Source organism: Equus przewalskii, chromosome 2 (assembly GCF_037783145.1).
Source record: "Equus przewalskii isolate Varuska chromosome 2, EquPr2, whole genome shotgun sequence".
In the NCBI taxonomy this organism is placed as follows: Eukaryota; Metazoa; Chordata; class Mammalia; order Perissodactyla; family Equidae; genus Equus; species Equus przewalskii.
This window is the reverse complement of record NC_091832.1, coordinates 59,345,558-59,365,657: the sequence shown is the minus strand read 5'-3', so window position 1 is coordinate 59,365,657 and position 20,100 is coordinate 59,345,558. Positions and strand designations below refer to the sequence as shown.

General features: G+C 55.0%; 1 protein-coding gene across 1 annotated transcript in view; it reads left to right on the top strand.

Moving 5' to 3' along the window:
• Window positions 1-20,100, top strand: part of XKR6 (XK related 6) — a 310,197-nt gene that overhangs the window by 266,525 nt on the left and 23,572 nt on the right. The window contains exon 2 of the mRNA XM_070611420.1: window positions 17,049-17,245. Within this exon, the coding sequence (XP_070467521.1) occupies window positions 17,049-17,245 (197 nt within the window). The remainder of the gene's footprint in view (window positions 1-17,048; window positions 17,246-20,100) is intronic.

Below are 20,100 nucleotides of genomic sequence, written 5' to 3'. Positions count from 1 at the left end.
CCAGAGGAGTGCTCTCTGTCCCCTGTGTCGGGAGCCCCTGGGAGATGGGGCCTCTCTCAGGCTGGTCCTGGGCTGGGAGAGTGCCCTGTGGCACACTGGCTTTGGGTGGCATCCTGGAGCAGGCTCTAGAGGAGGCTGGTGGCTGAGAGCAAGCGGGGCTCCCTCCCACCCACTGGCCAGGCTGTGACCACACCTGCGGGAGGAAGTGGAATCCTACGCTGCCCTGCTCGGAAGCTGCTCCTCCCTCTCACCTTTGACCTCCTCTGGCCCCAGCCACCCCCTCTTGCATCCATTCTACCACTCATTCATTCATTCATTCATTCCTGGGCTAGAGAGGATGGAAACGTGAGGACCACCCAGCTCCCGACCTCAGACAGCTCCCAATTTCAGCCCCACGGGTCATTTTTCATCAGAAAGAGCCAGGAGAGGGCCACGTCGGAGGAACCATGAGCTCAGCCTTGTGCACCCTGGGTCAAGGCGGGCTTGGCAGGGAACAGGCTTATGGCCTGTAGAATTGGTCTCTTAAGAAACCGAGATGCTGCTCAGACTTCACCTCCTCCTGGAACTTTCCTGAGCCCCTCTGCTCCCCCAAACTGGGCTAGGAGCTCCCTCTTCTGTGCTCTAAGAGCCCCTCATGCTTTGGGGGACGGTGTAGTCCATAGGCTCTGGTCCTTGGCTCTGTGTCCTTGCGTGAGTTACTTAATGCCCATTTGCCTCAGTTTCCCCATATATAAAATGGGAGTAACAATAGACGTACCAAGTTCAGTAGCACCGTTCCATTGAGAGCCTTAAGGGTGAGTTCAGTGGATGGAGGCTTTGCCTGTCTCCCTGCTGGCTGTGCACTCCTTTGGGGTGGGACCAACACCTGGCTCCACGCCTGGCACGTGGGAGGCCTCACTGATCTCCTTTCAGATGACTGTTCTAGAACAGGGATGTACCCTTTCGGCTATGAGCCTTGGGGAGGAGAATGGGCCCTGGGCTTCCAGCCCCGTGCTCTGCACTGCTGTGTGGCCCCTGCTTCCTGCCCTGATTGCAGGGAGAATCAAGACCACCTTGTCTGAACCATAAGAAGGTGACATGGAAAAGTCAATGCAGGTGCATCTGTGGAAGGTTGGAGGGATGGGAGAGTGTCCAGAAACAGAGAGATAAACTGTAAAGTAATCGTATTGTTTATTGTTATTCTCAACCCCACTCTGGTGTGGGCCTGATACGTCTGTAGTGCTACTGCCTGGAAATAGGATTGAGTGGGATGGCCTCTGAAAGCCCCAACGTGGCAGGCGACCTGAGCTCAAGCTTAGACGCCGCTTCCCACACTCCCTCCACTGCGGGTGGAGCTGGCTAACATTATGGTCAAGCCAGCTCTTGCTCTGCTCAGATATCTAAGGTGTTCCCCCACCTCTTGTGACCTCACCTACGGCACTGCTGCCATGAAAGGGGAAGGAGGGCCAGAGCTGGGAACCCACGGTGGGCCTGCTCCCTGCAGGGCATGGAACAGTTAAGGGAACCTGCATGGCTACCCCTTAGAACTGGAGATCTGGGGACTGGCCTGGTGGTGCAGCGGTTAAGTTTGCACATTCCATTTCAGCGGCCTGGGATTCACCAGTTTGGATCCTGAGTGCGGACCTACTCACCGACTGCTTGTCCAGCCATGCTGTGGCTGGTATCCCACATATAAAGTAGAGGAAGATGGGCATGGATGTTAGCTCAGGGCCAGTCTTCCTCAGCAAAAAGAGGAGGGTTGGCGGTGGATGTTAGCTCAGGGCTAATCTTCCTCAAAAAAATAGAGAGAGAAAACTGGAGATCTGGAAGGAACTTAGAAATGATGGTTCAGCTCCTTATTTTACAGATGGGCGTGCTGGAGTCAGGCAAGGGGGCACGGAGTCCCAGGCCCTAAAACCAGTCAACTGGAGAGGCAGCCTGGGGCCCAGGCTTCCTGACTCTCAGCCCAGTGCTCTTTCTGCCTTCCTTGGTGTCCTGAGCAGTGAATGGGGACACTATCAGGAGGAGAGCAGCAGAACGCTGGCCTGGGTGCAGGGGAGAGCCCCAGGCCCGGCCTTTGCCACTGTCTCTTGTGTCTGACTTTGGGGGCCCCCTGGGGAGGCTGGACTGCCCACGGCATTGGCAAGTGGGATTTGGCCTTGTATCACTTAGCAATATGCTCTAAGATGTGGAAATGCCACTGGCCTCCCTGGCTGGCACAGTATCAAATCGAATAAACACCACCTTTTCTTTCTATTCCCTGGGAGGCCCCAGCATCAGCACACATGGTATTGTCCAGCTTCCAGGCTGGAACAGGGGCCTGGATATAGAAGGGGGCTTGGATGAGGAGAGGCTGCGCTCCTGGGAGACACTGAGCCTCTCTTATGCAGGAAAAAGCCTGCAGGTGGGTGGTGAGGGGGCTCCAGGGGAAGACGTCCCAAGTCCCGCAGGTGGGTGGTGAGGGGGCTTCAGAAAGAGGTGACCCTAGTCCTGCAGGGCGACCTCTGATCTGGAAAGATCTCTGAGTAGGAGACTAGGCCCTACAAAGTCTGCAGGGTCATTGTAGGGCCAGGGCTTGAGAGCTCCTCTGGTCTTAGCTGCTCATTTCACTAAGAAGGAAATATGGGGCAAAGGACATTTAAGGCCACACAGCCAGGACATGGTGGTAGCAGGACAGCCTTGAGGCCAGAGTCAAAGCCATCAGTGGGTCAGTGGGTCATCACATGGATTCTTCGGTCCATTCCTCACTCACCAATGGCAGCATTCACAGCTGGAGGGCAGTTTCCAGAACCTGTACTGAACCCGTACACCACTGACATAGTGACTGTGTCTTCCATCGGGGCCAACAGAGCCATGGGATGGTGAAGCAGCACGATGCGGAGCAAGGACGACAGGGCTGCATCCCCAGGCCTAGCGCTGTGCCTGGCATGCAGTAGGAGCTCAATCATGGCTGTTGAATACTCGAATACAGTTGGGAGGGGGCTGGGTTGCTGCACTGGAGTGCTCATGAGAGTTTGAAAGTTGAGAGCAAAGGAAAGGATGAGGTGGCCCACAGGGAGAAGAAAGCACTGGGGTGCATCACCCCCAGGAGGTGGTGCGGGAGGCCAAGCACCTCCCCTGACATCTCAGATTAATTCATTCACCACAGACTCCTGTGGGCTGGAAAGGGGACACCGGAGGATTTTAGCTACTCCCTGCCCCTGAGGCTTACGACCGAGGCAGGCATGTCCTCCTGCCACTGGCCCAGGGCTCCTTTGGGCCGTTGCACTGGGTGGATGCATGTTTATGTGTTTTTCACATGATGCAAATCCCCTGGCAAAGTGCAGGTGACTTTCCTTTGGGTCAGCGGGTCCCCCTTAAAGTTGAGAGGTGCTTTGAACGGCCGCTGTTTTCCCCCGTGTAGGCAGAGCCAGTCTCCCCATCCTGCTCAGGCAGCCTGTGTGCACACGGGCTGTCTCGGAGCCCAGCAAACCCCTTTTACCAGGACACAGGCACAGCAACACCTGTCAGGCCTGTTGTCAGAAGTCTTCAGCACTAATTTGGAGGAAGGCAAGTGGCCTTTCTGTTGTGGGTGTGGCAGTGGTTCCAACTCCGAGCAGAAAAGCACAGGCGCAGCACCGGCCGTGGGCTCGCTTGCCTGGGCGGAAAGGGCAAGTGCTGGCTAGAGAGAGGAATCATCGCTCACAGTCACATGTTCAGCCGGGAGTGGGGACCTCGGCTGGGTCAGAGAGTAAGGCTTGAGGACAAAAGAGGGAGGGAAGTCGAGCAGAGAAGAGGGCCCCCGAGAGCTGGGCTCCAGCTCCTGGATGCTCCCAGCGGAGACACAGGCTGACCCTGAGCGAGGAGAAGAGGGAAGTTTTCCTTACACCAGCCCTGGGAGCTTGGAATATAAATGCATGAACTTTCTAGAGCTCAAGGATTTTATTAAGAGGCTGCCCAATTCATTTATGAGATAAACACTGTGTGCTGTGGCCCAGGTATGCAAAGAGAAACCAAAACCTAGAACTTGGTCTCTGTCCTCCTGGGAGCTTATAATGGGGAACAAAAAGCATTTCTCCAATATGTGGGTTTCAGAAGGTGTTTGTGTCTTTTTAATCAAGTTTGTCAGAGAAAGTCTCAGAGAAGGGCAGGAACTGGGCCCGCTGTGCTGGTGAGAAATGAGCCAGGGCCAGGGGTGCAGTTTCCTCTCATGTTACGCTCTTCTGAGCCCTGGGATGCTGAGAGACGCTTAGGTTACCCTGAGACCAAGACCCTACGTCTGGGGAGACTAGTGGGTGACACCCCCTGCAGCCATGTCCTTCCCTGGAGCTTCATGGTGCTTCCCCCGCTATTTCCCCTGGGCCCTTGCAAAGAAATGCCATTTCACGCCTGCTCTCTCAGATGTGTGCCCTGAGCCTGCCACCATTGCTCAGCTGATGTCAGGGTCGCTGGAGAGAAGAGCTAAATATAGCCCCGATTTGAAGTGCTGCTCTCAAGGGCTGAGCTGGCAGCTGGCCCCTCCACCTTTCCTCTACACGGGAGGCATCTCAGCCAGAGTGGGGGTGGGGCGATGAGGTGGGGGAGCGGAGGGGCCTCCAGGGCCAGTCAGGCGGTGGAAGGTTCTAGAGTCCATTCTCATACTGAGAGAGAGCCCGTGGCCCACAGCCGGGGCTGTGTTGGCATTGCTCCTGCTGTGCCAGGCTTGGGGGCTGCATTTCGGTTGGTTTTGAGGGAGGCCGCAGGTGGGACTTGTGCACAGACACACACGTGTACATGGCCGCGTGGGCGTTGGGAGCACCTAGCTGTGCCTGTGATAATCTGCTAGGGCCGCGAGGGCCCTGGGCAGGTCCAGCCTCCCACCTCAAGGAGCTGTGGGCGTCCGATGTCTGACAGCCCCCGTAGACTGACTTCTTTCTTCTTAGACTCTACAGACAGGGGAGGAAAACCTGTCCTGTGGTAGCCTTATCCTGCTGTGCTGGTTGGTAAGCTCTCTTGTGTCTAACCCAAATCTTTCCTGGCTTAATTGAGCTCTTGTCCATGTTCTGGTCGTCTATCTTGGGGGCGAGTATTTCCTGTATTTGAAGCTAGAGGTGCAGCATCTCTTGGTCAAATGAGACCAGCTTTCCATCAGAGCAGGGGCTAAATTCACTTTAGCATCTCTGATCACACGTCTACCATGGTGGGCCAGGGACACCGAGTGTATGGATCCCCTCCTGGGAGCTAAAACCTAGCTGGAGAGGCGTCTGTATATGTAAGGGACTCTTGCATAGAGTGGGCTGTGAGGAAGGCTAGGATAGTGGAGCAGAGAGGTCTCTGAGGGTGGGAACAGAGACATGTAACACAGCAAACAAAGGGAGTCTTAAATTCGGCATTCCAACTTGGGCGACACTATTTAATCCCTCTGAGCCTCGGTTTCTTGATCTGTAAAATGGGACTAATAGACGATCTAATTCATAGGGTTGTTAACAGGGGGAAATGAGGTGGGGGGAGAGGGAATGAGAGAAAGATAGTGAACAGGAGAACAGAGAAGCAGCTCTCGGGAGTCCAACCATGGGTGAATCCTGGTAGCTACGTCCCGGCGTGTCCTCTTGCATTAGTTTCTTCATCTGCAGACAATCATAAGGTTTTTGGCTGAAATGACTTACTGTATGTCAAGCGCTCACATTGTGCTTGGTACATAGGAACTCAATAATGGGCCCTGTTACTCTGTTGGGGACCTGACACAATGGGCAGGTGAGGAGGGAAGTAATTTGACCTGGGCAGGGAGCAAGCATGTGGAGGACAGCTGTGCCCTGCCCAGGGATGGCTCTCGAGGCAGTGGGACAGCCTAAGCAAAGACATCGAGATGGCACACACCAGGAAGTTCTGGAAATGGAGAGCCATGAGGTGTGGCCAGGGGACAGGGAGCAGGTGTGGGAGAGAGTGGTGAGGGAAGCAGGAGACTGAGCACCTGGATGCAGAGCCAGTACGGAGCCACTTGGGTCAAAAGTCCAGGTTAGCCTCGATTTTCTATGTGTGAAACGCGGGTGGTGAGAATGGTGACCTGGCGGAGCTTGCAGGCTGTACCCTGATCCCATCTGTGACAATTCAGGTGCAGATGCCCTGAGATCCATGAATGTGGAAGAGCTGGAAGGACTTCTGCTCTGTCCTGCTGCTCACACCAGATCTGGGACCCCAGAGAATAGCACAGGGGTCCCTACCTGGGCACAGTCAGTGGCATGCAGGTGGCAGCACAGCAGCCTTGGAGCTCCCCAGTCAACACCCTTCCTGGGTGGCCCCTGGTGACCAGCTCAGCAATTCTCAGCAGGCAATGAGCCCCAGACCAGCAAGGTTCCTACACAAACTCCACGCAGCCTGGGACCCTGAAGCCTCCGCCACCCCCCCTTTGGGTCACTTTCTCCTACAGCCATTGCATGGCCACCTGGCCCTAGACCCTTCCAGCCCTGGGATGTGGTCAGAAATGGAAAGGACACATCTAAGGCCCTGACTCACAGACACCTGCAGGCACACGATCACGTCTCCTGCCCTGGGTGTGAGTGGAGGGAAAGTAGAACAAGCGTGAACAGGGCCAGGGGTGGGGGGCACTTCTCAAGTTCAGACATCAGGGGGCCTTGGGGGCTTTGGTAAGAGCCCAGCTCTGTCCTTGCTATGGGGGCAGGATGTCACTGGACTCAGAGCCCCTGCATCCTCTCACTTCTCCCCTTACTAGTCATTGTGGTGGCCCTGTTCTCTCTTGAGGTGGTTCCCAGCCCAAGAGAGCCCAGTGGCTAGATGTGGGTTTGGCTTTTTCCTCTGTCTTCTGTGCCTGCTGTGATGACAGGGAAGGGCCAGGAAGGCAGCCCTGGGGGGCAGGCAGGGAGGTGTCGGGGTGGGGCACACCCTTGTAATCCAGGGTTGACCTGACTGACGCAGAGATGTGATTGTGAGTATGGGCCTTAGATGTGTGCAGCATGTACTTGTATATGGTAGCTTGTACCTGCGTGTCTCTGTGCTGTGGCTACGTGGGTGTATGAGCTTCATGTACAGTTAGCATGTACACGCCGGGGATGTTTGTGTGTAAAGTGTGTGTACATTGTGAGTATAGTGTGTGTGTGTATAAGTGTGGTGTTGTGTGGAGTGTGTTCTTGTAGGTGGTGTGTGTATGAGTGTGATTGTGTGTACGTGTATGTGTGAGAGACAGAGTGTGCGCCACACCCACTCAGGATAAGGGTAAAGATGACTCGCAGTGGCCCTGGAGGCATGGCTACTTGTATTTAAATGTGACAAAAATATAAATGTATTTTTTTAAAACAGCAAACAACTCTTCAGGTGAATAACTGTATTACTATTAGCTTCAGAGAAAAAGTATGTCTTGCCTTCGAGGCCAGCTTTCTGCGTCTCTTGGGAAAGAGCTGGAGGAGTTTGGGGCCGTGGAGGGGTCAGAGTGCAGCCCCAGATGTGGCTGTCTGCAGGCCTGGCTGCTGGTGACAGGGCAGCCCTGGCTTGAGGTCCACAGTCCTGGATGGGCCGTGGGGGTCCTGAGTCCTGCTTTGGCCTAGGCCCAGACCCACCTCCTGACCTCGGGGGCCTCCTTGGTGAGCCAAGGCCCTGCTGGCTAGGATGGCCTCAGACTGATGGGCCCCTCCAGCCTCCTCACCTCAGGGCACTCCGGAGTGACCAGATCCTGCAAGCCACTCAGACCGTGGGCTCTGAGGTCCGGAGGCAGGGACTCAGGCCCAGCCTGCTACCTTATTCGGTCAGCAGATGTCCTGCCGGCTGCTCCTGTGTGCTAGGCGCTCTGCTGGAGGCTGGCGGTGGAATGGGGAACCAAGCCGGGCTGGGGGCACACCCACCTGGGCCAGGGTCCCGCAGAGGTGACGGGTGTTAATCACAGCTCACACACGTGCACAGCCGCCTGTGGCTGTTGCTAGGAAGAAAGTCCACTGGGCTCTTGGGAAGTGCACAGGTCAGCAGACACCAGCTGGGTGACACTAGCAGGTTCCTCACTCCGTCTCCGCACCTCCAAGGTGGGTAACGATGCGTGCCTCGTGCAGTTGGGGTTAAGTGAGATGGCACAGGGACAGCCGCAGGCGGGGCGCTTGCTGAGTGCCCGGAAGGTTACGCTGTGCTGTTGTTACCTTGTCTCCTCTGTCCCTGCCTCTGAGCATCACCCCGAAGACTTGCTGGTTTGAGGCTTCTGGAGCATTTAACAGCCATTTGGAGTAAAGGGCTGAGGCTGTGTTTGGGGGAGGCCTGGGGGGAGCAGTGGAGGGGCGTTTGGAGGAAGGAGTGAGGGGAGAAGGGTCAGAACGGCAGGATGCCGCCCCAGCTCTTGGGGGTGGGGGTGGGCTGTGGGCAGGAAGAGTAGACAGAGGAGAGGGTAAAAGGACAGGGCTGGAGGGGGCTCCAGGGTCCATGAAGGCAGAGAGGAAGAGCCCCTCCTTGGACCTTTCCCTGCTGAGGTCTGCCCCCCTAGGAGCCAGTGAGCCCCCACTGCTCCTTCTCTTGGTGTCTGAGGGGCCTGGCCTGGTGGCCCAGACACTGTGGGCCGCCTAGCAGCTTGGCAGCCAGGACCAGAGCCGTGTCCTCACACGACCCTAGCCTCGGCATCCTGTTTGTACTGAGCCAAGTGCATGGCGGTCCAGGGCCCGAAAGGATGCCAGGAGTCCACGGCGTGCAGCCAATTGCAGCTCTGTGCCGGCTGAAGGGAAGAGGCTGCCACTCTGATACCTGGTTGGAGAGAATCAGCAGCGAGCCTGGGGCCTGGGCCAGCAAGAGAACAAAGTGGTTCGCTGACTGGCAATGGGCTCAGTAGCCTGTGACAAGGGGGAAAGTATGTGACACCTCAGGTTGTGGTCACTGTGAACGAGTCCCATACAGCCCGGATGAGTGCTGCTAAGCAAGACACACTCCTTGGGGTGGGACATCAGCAGTTGGCAAGACCCTGGGAGCCCCATGGGGAGGGCAGGAGCTGCGTCGTGTGGTCTTGCTCCAGCTCTGCTGCCAGGGCAGCATCCGCAGACGCCCACGAGGAGGGAAAGTTGGCGGCCTTTCTACAGGACCCAGCCTTCCCTCCCGAGTGGGGCTCGCTCTGCACTTGTGGGTTGCAGGTGAAATGCAGGGTCCGCCATGGCCTCCACCCAGGGTATGCCCAGTAGATTTCTAGTGGCTTCCTGGGGTCCCATCCCCTCTCTGACTGGCATGTGGGCTCTGGAGGGGCAGCCTTTTCACAGTGACACCTGCTGGCCCTCTGCGGGGAGGCTTGGACACAGAGGAGGAAGGAAGGCCTGGGGGAGTGCATTAAGTTGAGGTTGGAGTCCCATCTGTGTGCCTGCAAGGCCTGATTGTACTTCCTGTTTCACGATGGATGCCACCTCTCATCTCAGGTTCCTCCTTCCCTTCCTAGGGGAAGTTTAAAGACGAAGGCCATGCTGGGGTCTTAGGCACGTTGTGAGGCAACCACCACTCCCCGGGCGGGATACAGGAGCTCAAAGAATTGGGCTCCTGAAGAAGCCACTTACTAGCTGGAGATTGCTAAGACCACCCAAGACTATCCTGCTTATTCAACTACCTAAGTAGACAGTAAGATCCCTACCCCTCATACCAGCAGGCCCCCCTCAACAGCTGGGCTGCCCTAAGGGGGCCTCGGGGAGAGGGCTGTGGGGCCAACTCTGCCTTGAATCCTGTAGCCCCTACCTATGTATTCCCTATCCTCAGGGCAGCCCCAGGGTGAGTCAGCACCCACGGCCACTCCTCACCTCCCCCCTTGGGGTGTCATCAGCAGAGTCTTCTCCTCAGTGGCTGGGTCCTCAAGGCCTGACCCAAGGGGACTCTGGCCAGGGCAGAGAGGAACAGGAGGGGATGGTGGGTGGGAAATCTCGTCGCTTCTGCTCTGCTCCAGCTCTTCCTGCCTTCCTTCTTCCTGAGTTGGCAATTTTGAGTGTTCTGCCTATATTCTCGGTACAAGTTCTTTATCAGATATGAGATTTGCAAATATTTTCTCCCAATCTGTAGCTTGTCTTTTCATTCTCTTAACAATGTCATTCACAGATCAAAGGTTTTGAATTTTGATGAACTCTAATTCATCAATTTTTTTCTTTTATGGACAGCTTTTGCTGTCCTTTTTAAGAATTCTTTGACTAATGCAAGGTCATGAAGATTTTCTCCTATGTTTTCTTCTAAAAGTTTTATAGTTTTACATTTCAATCTATGATACATTTTAAGTTAGTTGTTGCATATGAATGACTAATTGTTCCCATGTTGTTTATTAAAAAGACTATCTTTTCTCCATTGCATTATCTTTGCGCCTTTGTGTAAAATCAATTGACCATATACGTGTGGGTCTATTTCTAGACTCTTTGTTCTGTTCCATTGATCCGTATTTCTCCCTCTTTGCCAACACCACACTGTCTTAAGTACTATAGCCTTAAAATAAGTCCTAAAATCAGGTAATGTGAGTTCTTTAAATTTATTCTTTTTCAAAATTGTTTCCGCTGTTCTAATTCCTTTGCCTTTTCATATAAATTTTATAATCTGCTTGTCTATATCTACAAAACATCCTGCTTGGACCTCTATTGAAATTATGTTAAATCTACAGATCAATTTGGGGAGAATTGTCATTATATTGTCATTAGATTGAGTCTTTCAATCCATGAATATGGTATGTCTCTATCACTTAGATTTTCTTTGATTTCTTTTACTAGTGTTCTGTAGCTTCAGCACACAAATCTTGCACATTTTATTAGATTTATTTCCAAGCATTTCATTTGAGGGAGCTAGTTTAAATGGTATATATTTTTAAAATTTAAATTTCCAATTGTTCGTTAGTAATCTATAGAAATAGATTTGGTTTTTGTATGCTGACCTTGTATCATGAGACTTTGCTAAACATACTAATGAGTACGTTTACTACTTTGCTAAACATACTAATGAGTACGTTTAGCAAAGTAGTTCTATGAGCTTTTTTGTATCTTCCTTGGGATTTTCTATCTAGACAATCGTCATTTTCAACCAGGGGCAGTTTTCTTTCTTTCTTTGCAATCTGTATGTACTTTATTTCTTTTTCTTGATTTATTTCAGTGGCTGGGACTTCTAGTATGATGTTGAGTAGGAGTGGTGAGAGTGGACATCATTGCCTTGTTCCTGATCTTAAGAGGAAAGAATTCCTTTACCCTTAACTGTGGGTTTTTGTGGATGCTTTTCACGCACATCAGGTCAGGGAAGTTCTCTTCTATTTCTAGTTTGCTGAGTCTTTTTTTAAAAATCATGAATGGATGTTGAATTCTGTCAAATGCTTTCCTTATGCATCAATAACATGACGTGTAGTTTTTCCTATCAATATTGTTGATTACATTGATTGATTTTTTAATATTGAACTATTCTTACATTCCCAAGATAAATCTCAATTGGCTATGGTGTGTCATTCTTTCTAGGTACTGGATTTGATTTGCTAACACTTTGTTGAAGATTTTTGCTTCTATGTTTGTGAGGGCTATTGTCTGTGGTCTTATTTTCTTCTATAGTATTTGTCTGGCTTTGGTACCAGAGCAGTGCTGGCCTCACAAAATGAATGGGGAGGTGCTGTTTCTTCTTTTATTTTCTGGAAAAAAAGTGTGAAGAATTGGTGCTATTTCTATCATAAATGTTTGGTAGACCTTAGTGTTTTGCTTAAGAGGATTCTCTAAGCTTCAGGCCCCAGAAAGCCTGGATTCAGCCCTATTTGGGACTTTGAGGATGGGCTATGGAATAACAGAGGTTTCAAAATGTCATTTCTGAGAGTGTCATAAGAAGCAGCAGGGGACTGCAGGCCCAGACAGGTGAACCGGTTCAGTGTCCCACTCCTTGAAGAAATTACTATTTCCCATCCCAGCCAGTTTCATGGAGAGCTATAGCTAACTCTCAGTGGGGCAACACAGTTTGGGTAAGACTGTCTCTGATTTGCTTGAACCACGACTGGCTGTGTGACTTTGGGGATATCACTCAATCTCTCTGAGCCTCAATGAGCCAATGGGAAAAAGAAGATGACAAATGTGTCCCCCTCAGAGGGCTGGTGTAAAAGTGAAACTGTGCTCAGAGGACTAGAGAGTTCTCCTGGAAGCAGGTATAAGGAACTTTAAACAATTCCATGGTTTACAAAGTAAGGGGAGGAGAGAGAACTGGGAGGAGAATAAGCAGAATGTGCTGAGGGGGAGACAGGAGGAGAGCACCTCCCAGGGCAGTAATAGCTGCCATCTGTGGCTTCTGGTCTCCTGGATATTCTCACAGGCATTATGTCATTGGCGCCCCCCCGGGCCCTCTGAGGGGGCATGGTTGCATGCATTCATTCTTTCAGCATGTCCTGGGGTCCTGCTCTGGGCCAGGCATTTTACAGATGAGGAAACTGAGGCTCAGAGAGGTTAGGAGTTGATCTCTAAGGGAACACAGCCAGTGACAGACCCAGAAGAGAGCCCAGGTGTTTTGGGCAAACTGTGCTTTTCCCCTGTGCTAAATTCGGAGGAAAAGAGACCCACAGTCTAGCCTTCAGAGGCGTGCGGCAGGAGCTCAGAGCGCCGCCCTCGAGCTGGACGGCTGGGCTTGAAGTTCTGCTCTGCCGCTTACCTACCTGGGTAAACTAAGTGCATTTCCTAACCTCAGGGCTTCAGTTCGCCGTCTGTAAAACGGAGGAACACTGCGTCTGCCCCATAAGGTCGTTGCGGGTATTAAGTGTGTTAATAAGTACAAAGTGTTCTGAACAGCTCCCGGCACACGTGAGGGCCACACAAACATCAGGCGTTATTTGTCAAGATGCTAGGCCGGGCTTCAGGCTCTGTGAAGCCGCCCGCTTACAGAGGATGACGTTCTAAACGTTGCGGCAGCTGAGAGACCCCCAGCCAGTCCCTGTGCCGGGCGGATGGCGGGGACCTCTCCGGGACGTGCAGCCCTCTGACCGCAGAGCAGGCCAGCGCTCAGTCCTCGCTCCATGAGGACACGCTGCCTCGCGGCTCTTAGGCCCACGCGTTTCAGGATCTGATCTTGGGAGAGAGACGGGGTGACAGGAGGTGACAAGAGATGTGGAGGAGAGGTGGGTGTCTTCTCCCCTGAACTACCTTCCCGGGGGAGAGGTGCCTTCTGGAACCTTCCAGGGCCTGGGAGAAGGTGAAGAGGGTTGGGGGAGCAGCAGCCCCCCTTCTCTCTTGCAGACGCCGAGCCCTCCGGGGGCAGCCCGCCGACCCCAGCCCCGCGCTGCCGCGGAGGAGGGCGCCCGCCGGCCCTCGGAGCCCCCGCTGGCGATGAGGTCACCGCGGAGCGGCCCTCTGCGTGGCTTAGGGGCTGGCGCCACCTTGTGGCCGGGAGCGGAGGCTGTCTTTGCACGGGGTCTGGAGGATTAGCGAGAGGCGGCTGGCTGGACGGCCCCAGAGGTTACCTAGATACATGCTGGATTTTACGTGGGCCCTCAGTCTTTTATTGGAGACCCAAGGACTTAAAGATAGAAGAGGGGAGTGCAGGAGACTGAGGGAGCAGAATAGGTAGAAGGCACTTGATCGGGAAATCCTGAGCTGGACTCTGATTCAGCTCCTAGTCCCAGGTGGGAGGCTGTATGAGCTGGCGTCCCAGGAGGCATGATTTCCAAATTTAGTTTTGGGCTTGATCCTGGTGCACGCTGGGCTCCCAGAATCTGTTTGCTCATCATCCCGCGGGGAGAGGTCTGGCTTCGCCCACTCTCACCCTCATTTCTTCCCGTACCCTAGGATGCTCTCACAGAGGGAATTCAGAGTTGGTTTCTCTGGCAGACATTGTAGTTGAATCAGCATGTTCCGGGCCCCTTGCCTTCCATTGCCCTGGCCATGATGGGAGAGGGGTGTGTGGCTTGGGGGAAGTGGGCGGGGAGGGCCAGATCAAATGCTCCTTTTGCCCTGGCAGGGCAGACCTAGGTGAATCTGTTCATGTCACCTTGGCCTGGGACCTGGATGGGTAAGCTTGACTCTGTCTTGTAGTCATTTCGCCACCTTGGGCCACATGTGAGTCTGGAGAGGCAGAGTCTGTGGTCTGAGTGTACCCCTGAGAGAGTATAGATTTGTGGTCCGGTCCCTGTGGGAGTCTGTGGCCCACAGCATTGTGTGTTGCGGTTACCACATGGGGACAGAGCTGAGTTTTAGATCACAGAGACCACATCGACCTGTGAGACCCACGGCACCAAAGCTTTGCTGGGCATGTGGCTGTTCTGGGTGCTGCTGGGGAACCTCTGGACTTGCAGCCCTGCCTCAGTCCCTCAGCCGGGGCACCCCTGTCCCCAGCTGCTCTGCCTCCCAAGCTAGCGTCAGATCTGATCAGTCTGACCCTCCTTCGCCCTTGATTCAGAGTCTGCCCACCCCCAACCCCTCCCAAACCACCTATAACACAGCGGGCCCTCCCTGTCGGGGCTTGTGGTTGCCTCACCTCTTCCTCTTAGTCCTCTTCTTCAGGCCCCAAATTTCACATTGCTTCCCTCTCCTTTCTCTTTCCATTCCCTCTTCCGTCTCTCCCTCTGTCTCTCTGTGCCTCTCCTCTGTGTGTGTGTCTCTCTCTGTCTCTGTGTCTGTCTGTCTTTCTGTCTCTCTCTCAGTGACCCTGTAGCTTTATAGGTCAGGTCCAACAACCTCCCTGGCCTTTTCGGAGCCTCTACCCGGTCCCTCGATTTGGGGAACTCCTGGGGAGGCCTAGAGAGAGGCGGTGACGTGTGGGAAGCACAGAGCCGGTGACTGACAGACCTGGAGCAGAACTGGGACTCAGTGCTTCGTTTCACTTCAGAGCCTCAGCTTCCCCATGTGTTAAATGACGGTGGCCAGACCTGCCCCACAAGGCGTGGCAGGGACTCCAGGAGGTGATGGGCCGGCCGCCTGCCCTTCCCCCACACCCTCCCTGACAGAAGCCCCTGCAGTCCGTTTGCCTCCTGGCCTTCCTCCCCTTAGAGTTCACTCCAGGGAGTGTATCCAGAGGAAATAAAGTACCGTCGCAGCACCCCCGGGTGGGTCCCCTCAGAGACACGGTGACCTGGAGGCTCTTGGGAATCCAGAGAGATGGCACAGCATTGTTCACCCGGTGTCGGGCGGGCGCACATTTGTTTCAGGTCACACCGCTGGGTCACAGGGTTCTGAGGCACACCCTGGGACACCCTGGACGCTGCCCGTCATGCCTCCAGTGCATGATGAGAGCACTGGGGGGAGGCCCGCCACTTTGGAATTGGAGAGGAGCATCACTTTACAGTTTTAAATTATTTTACAAATGTATGCTTTTGCATCTTTGTTTCTAAGCATGGGCTTCTGTAACATTAATGCAAGGTTTTGGGCAGCGCCCTACTGCCCCTGTTGCTCCCTCTCAGTGACCCACTTTATGTTGCATCTCATCAGTTTGCTGCAGAAGTGGGCATGGGCCGCCTTCACGTGCTGTGGCAGGGTTGACCTGCCGGCACTGCTCAGCCTGGAGGACGCAAGTCGGCTGGGGAGACGGCGCGAGCAACAGACAAGCTCTTGTGCTCTGCGAGAGACAGAAAAGATGGGAGAAAGGAGAGAGAACGGGAGGTGGGGCCAGAGGGCAGGCAGGGTCCCATTAGCCCAAGGGTGGGGCTTGGATTTTATTCGAAGCCATGAGAGGGTGGAAGGAAGGGGTGACGTGACTGCATTTGTGCTTTTCAAAGAGCACCTTGCCCGCTGTGTGGAGAAGGGCTTGTTCTGGGACCAGAGGGGCTGGGAGACCAGCTGGGAGCATTCTTCTTCCATCGAGGCACGGGGGCTGGTGGTGGTGGTGATGGGAGCAGAGAAGGGACAGTCCAGCAGCCCCAAGTGGGCCTCTGACAATGCTCGAGGACAGTGGGGACGGTATTGGGTGTCAGCCATGCTCTCACCATCTATGATTCAGTCTCGGCGCTATAGGAGGCACAGTGACATACATTCCCAGGGGACGGTCAGGGACGCACATATGGTTCTGTCTGATTGCCTGTGGCCCCCGGCTTATGGTTCTTGTTCTTGATCCTTCCTGGGCCCACAAAGCCATGCTTTCTGCACTGTGCTTTCGGCTTGGTGCTGCCAGCCCCTCTGGCCCTGGCCTGGCCCCGGAGACCACTGGCTGACTCAGTATTTTTAATTCTCCCCTTGACCATGGCTTGGAGACAGCTTCCAAAAGTTAGGGTAAAATGAGGCATGGGGTTTTCTCACGTGGGCCCAGGATGCTTGCCTCCCACACATATTATCTCTCTAATCTCCCTCCAACCCCGCAATGCCATGATTCTTCTCCTAAGAAGACTAACAAGGACACAGAGTTGCAGTAATTAGTCCCAGGTACCACAATTAGAAAATGACAGAACCCATGCCCTCCACTTGTACCTGCTTCCTTTGCCCTTTGTCCCTCCCCGATGGAGCAGGCTGGGTGCATTTGTGTGACTCCTGGACGCAGGTGCCATTGCGCGCTCTGTGTCTGTGTGGAGGGCGGTGCATGGGCTTTGGTGTCTAGCGGCCTGGGGCCAGGTCCCAGTGGCTCCTCCATCCAGATATGGAGCCTGTGCTAATGAGCCCAGCTGTCCCAAATCTGTCCTACATGGGAATTTTACCCGCCTGTTACCTGGGACCCGGGCAACATATGGCCAGCCAGCTACTGGTACTTAGTAGGAGCTTTACAAATGTCAGTTCCCTACCCTTCCTCCTCCAGAGAGGGGCAGGGCTGTGCACTAGAGGGGGAAACCCAGTTGGCATGACCCCCCCTGGGACCCGGAGCTGAGAACGACCGCCTGCCTTCCGAGCTCACCTGTGATGCTTCCCTGGCAGGCCCTGGGAGACCATTTGGTCCCACTCTCTTATTTCTCATTTTCCTGATGAGCAAACTGAGGCCAGGCGGGGGGCGGGGAGGAGGACTTGCCTAGGGTCACAAAGCAGGTCAGACCCCTCCCCTGGCCTGCCCCAGACCCCAGCCCACCCTGAAGGTTTAGTACCACGTTGGTGGGCTGGGAGAACCCCTAGAGCTGGCCCAAGCATCTGGAAGGCCTCAGAGCAAAGGCGGGGACCCCAGCACAGGGTGCTCTTGGTTTTGGGGGACGGCAGGGCCCTTGCACAGCGCCCGCCCCCACCCACGCTCTCTGTGTTCTGTCCCGTCTCTCTTGGCAGGTATATCCGCACCATGTACCTGGGCATTCAGAGCCAGCGGCGGAAGGAACACCAGCGACGCTTCTACTGGGCTATGATGTACGAATATGCAGACGTCAACATGTTGCGCCTCCTCGAGACCTTCCTGGAGAGCGCCCCCCAACTGGTGCTACAGCTCTGCATAATGATCCAGAAGAACAGCGCAGAGACGCTGCCCTGTGAGTGCCCCCCACCCCGGAGGCTGGGAAAACGACCTTCCCGAGGGCTGGGACAGGCCCCCACCCTCCATCCGGGGACCACCTGGTGGCCGCCTCCTGCACTCTCAGTGCTCAGCACACGCTATGGGCATTGCCCATCCTGATCCCTGAGTCCTCAAGACACCCAGGCCCCCGTATGATGCTGACCCAGCCCACAGCAAGAGTGCACGAGTGGCACAGACGTTCCCCGTACACCCGTGTGCAAGCCTGCCCCGCCCACTCAAGACCACTGTGATTCATACCAGCAGAGCAGATCTGGGGTCTCAATGTCCCTGGGAGCAGCAGAGCGAGGGCCCTGGGTCTCCCAGTTGGAGGGACAGCCCTTTTTCTTTGACGCTTCCCTGAGCCAAGTTGTTTGCACATACACGGGATGGGGGAGATGGCTCAGAGATAGCATGTGACAAAAAGACTAAGTCATGTCAGGCAGCACCAGCAGTTTTAGGCAGTTTTGAGCTGTGGTGCTCCTGCTTCACAGCAAAGCTCATGTTGAAGCGCCGTTTATAAAAGAGGCTCAAGAAGCTCTGGTCTAGTTGAATGGGGGAGAGGAGGTCCAGAGCCGCACTCACCCCGCCCACTGGTCCCCCCACCCCCCTCCCGGCCACGGTGGCCCCAGATGAGCTCGAGGAGCAGCAGAAGCCCTCAGAGCCCGGTCCAGACAGCACTGGTCTACAGCAGCGGGACGTCCCTAGGCACCACCTGGCTGCCCAAGGAGCCCTTTTGAGGTTTGACTTCGTGGTCAAGGCAGTGCCACAGCAGGCCGCCGATGGTCAGGCCAGCCTGGACGTGCTGTGGTCGTGCCTCACACGACGTGTGGTCGAGCACATTTCAGGGGCATTGGAGCTCCGGCAGGGGAGAAGGTCTAGGATGAGGAGGGCCTGGAGGTTGTGACACATCAGGGAGACCAGAGACATTTAGTCAGGGGAAGACGTGGCCTAGGTGAATCCCAGCATTTGAAGGGATGCCAGGGGGAAGAGTGATCATCCCAAAGGGCAGAGGGAGCTACCAGGAGACTTATCGATTCAACATGTGAGAGACATTTCAAACAGCAGAAGCTATGCAGTGATGGAAAGACTGTCTCAGGAAGTAATGAGTTTCCTGTCACTAGGAGTATTCAAGCAGAGATGTTTCTGAAGGGACTCAGCCCAGAGGTCCCTGGCTCCAGAGGGTAGGAGCATGTACGAGCATGGGGTAGCAAGGCAGTGGGGGGAGAGGGGTCTACTCTCCATGCCCTACCTCTCCCTGGCCATGGGACCTCCTGGCCTCCTGGGTTCTCAGTTCTGGGTTCCACAGCTCCTCAAGGTGCTGCAGCAGGCCCTCAGTGCCACCAAGTTCATGAACACCTGCAGGGGCTGTCCAGCAGAACCCCCTCGTCCCATGTGGTCTGGCAAGGGAAGCCAAACTCTGGGCCTTTCATCGAACAGCTTCGCCTCCTTACTTTTTCCAGACTGGCTGGCCCTTTGCAAGCTCCATTCCCCTTAGCCATTTTTGCATAAAGGGAGTTTAATCTTCAAAGGCCAGTCAGAGAAGACTGAGCCGTTCAGGCCAGAGAGCTCCATCCCGGCACTTAGAGCCCAAGGACCTGGGTCGAAACCCAACTGTGCTGCCAACAGGCTCCCTCACCCTGAGGGAACGTGGATCTCAGGTGAAGCCTCCTGCCCACTTCCAGAGCCAGGACAGCCCTCGCTGCAAGTGCCCAAGGGAAGAGGGGCCCCAGGACAGCTCCTTCCATCGCAGAAAACCCTGGCTGCAGTCCTGCTGACCCCTCACGGAAGCAAGGAGAGAGGATCTGTGGGCCCTGGACTGGACACAAGGGAAGCCAGGCCTGAGACCCACACTTTGCTGGGATCTGAGCCCCGTTCCACCACCCAGCCAGCCCGTAGGGAGCACGAGCTGCACGCAGGAGGCAGGCACAGCCTCTGCCCTCTGGGAACCCACGGAATCAGGAGGGCCGTGGGAATCTTTGTGGGACGGCGCTGGCCAGCATCAGCTTTCAGGTGTCCACAGTCCCCACCGTCATGAAGAGACCTTACACAGCCCTGGAGCACCCAGCTGCCTAGAGCCGGAGCCCAGCCCCTGTCTGCAGCACCAGCAACCCAGTCCTGGAGAAGAGCTGAAAGTTGCTAAATACGTGTCTAGCTCCAGCCAGGGCATCGGGCCGCTAAGCAGGAAACCCCGCTGAGGAGGGGGCTGACAGCCCGGCCAGTCTCCCCCTTCTCTTTCGGACACCCTCCCCTTCACATAGACACACACTCCCGTTGGCATCAGGAAGAACTAGGGACGTGGGGACCCTCACAAGTGCCCTTTCTTCAAGGTGCCCGAGGAGCCAGGCCATTGGCTTATGCAATGAACTGGTGTGGCCAGCTGCCCACGGCTGAGCCCGTGGGAGTCCCTGCTTCCCGGACCTCGGAGAACAGACCCTGTGCAGCGGTTCAGAGAGCACTGTTTGTACTCAGCACCGAGAGAATCGCTCAGTGATTGATGCTGGAGGAAGACCAGTCACAGAGGCATCTTGGAAATGCACGTCCTTGCTCTACAAGCCTTGAGGAAGCCCTTGTGGGCCCTGGTGCCTGGAAGAGGTGCCAGTGACAGTCATCCTTCCTGCTTGCCGGAGCCCCTGCTCCCAGCCTGTCCTCTGGTCCTGCGTCTGCAGCTCCCCAGCCCAGGGCAACATGCTCCAGGGGCAGATTTGCTGGGGCTGGGGAGGGGCCCTTTCTCTCCCACCCGAGTCCTCCTTTTCCCAACCCTGTTGCTGTCTGAGACCCCCATCTAAACTGCCCTTTGCTGTTTCAGTTTCAAATCCACTTCCTCCCACCCCA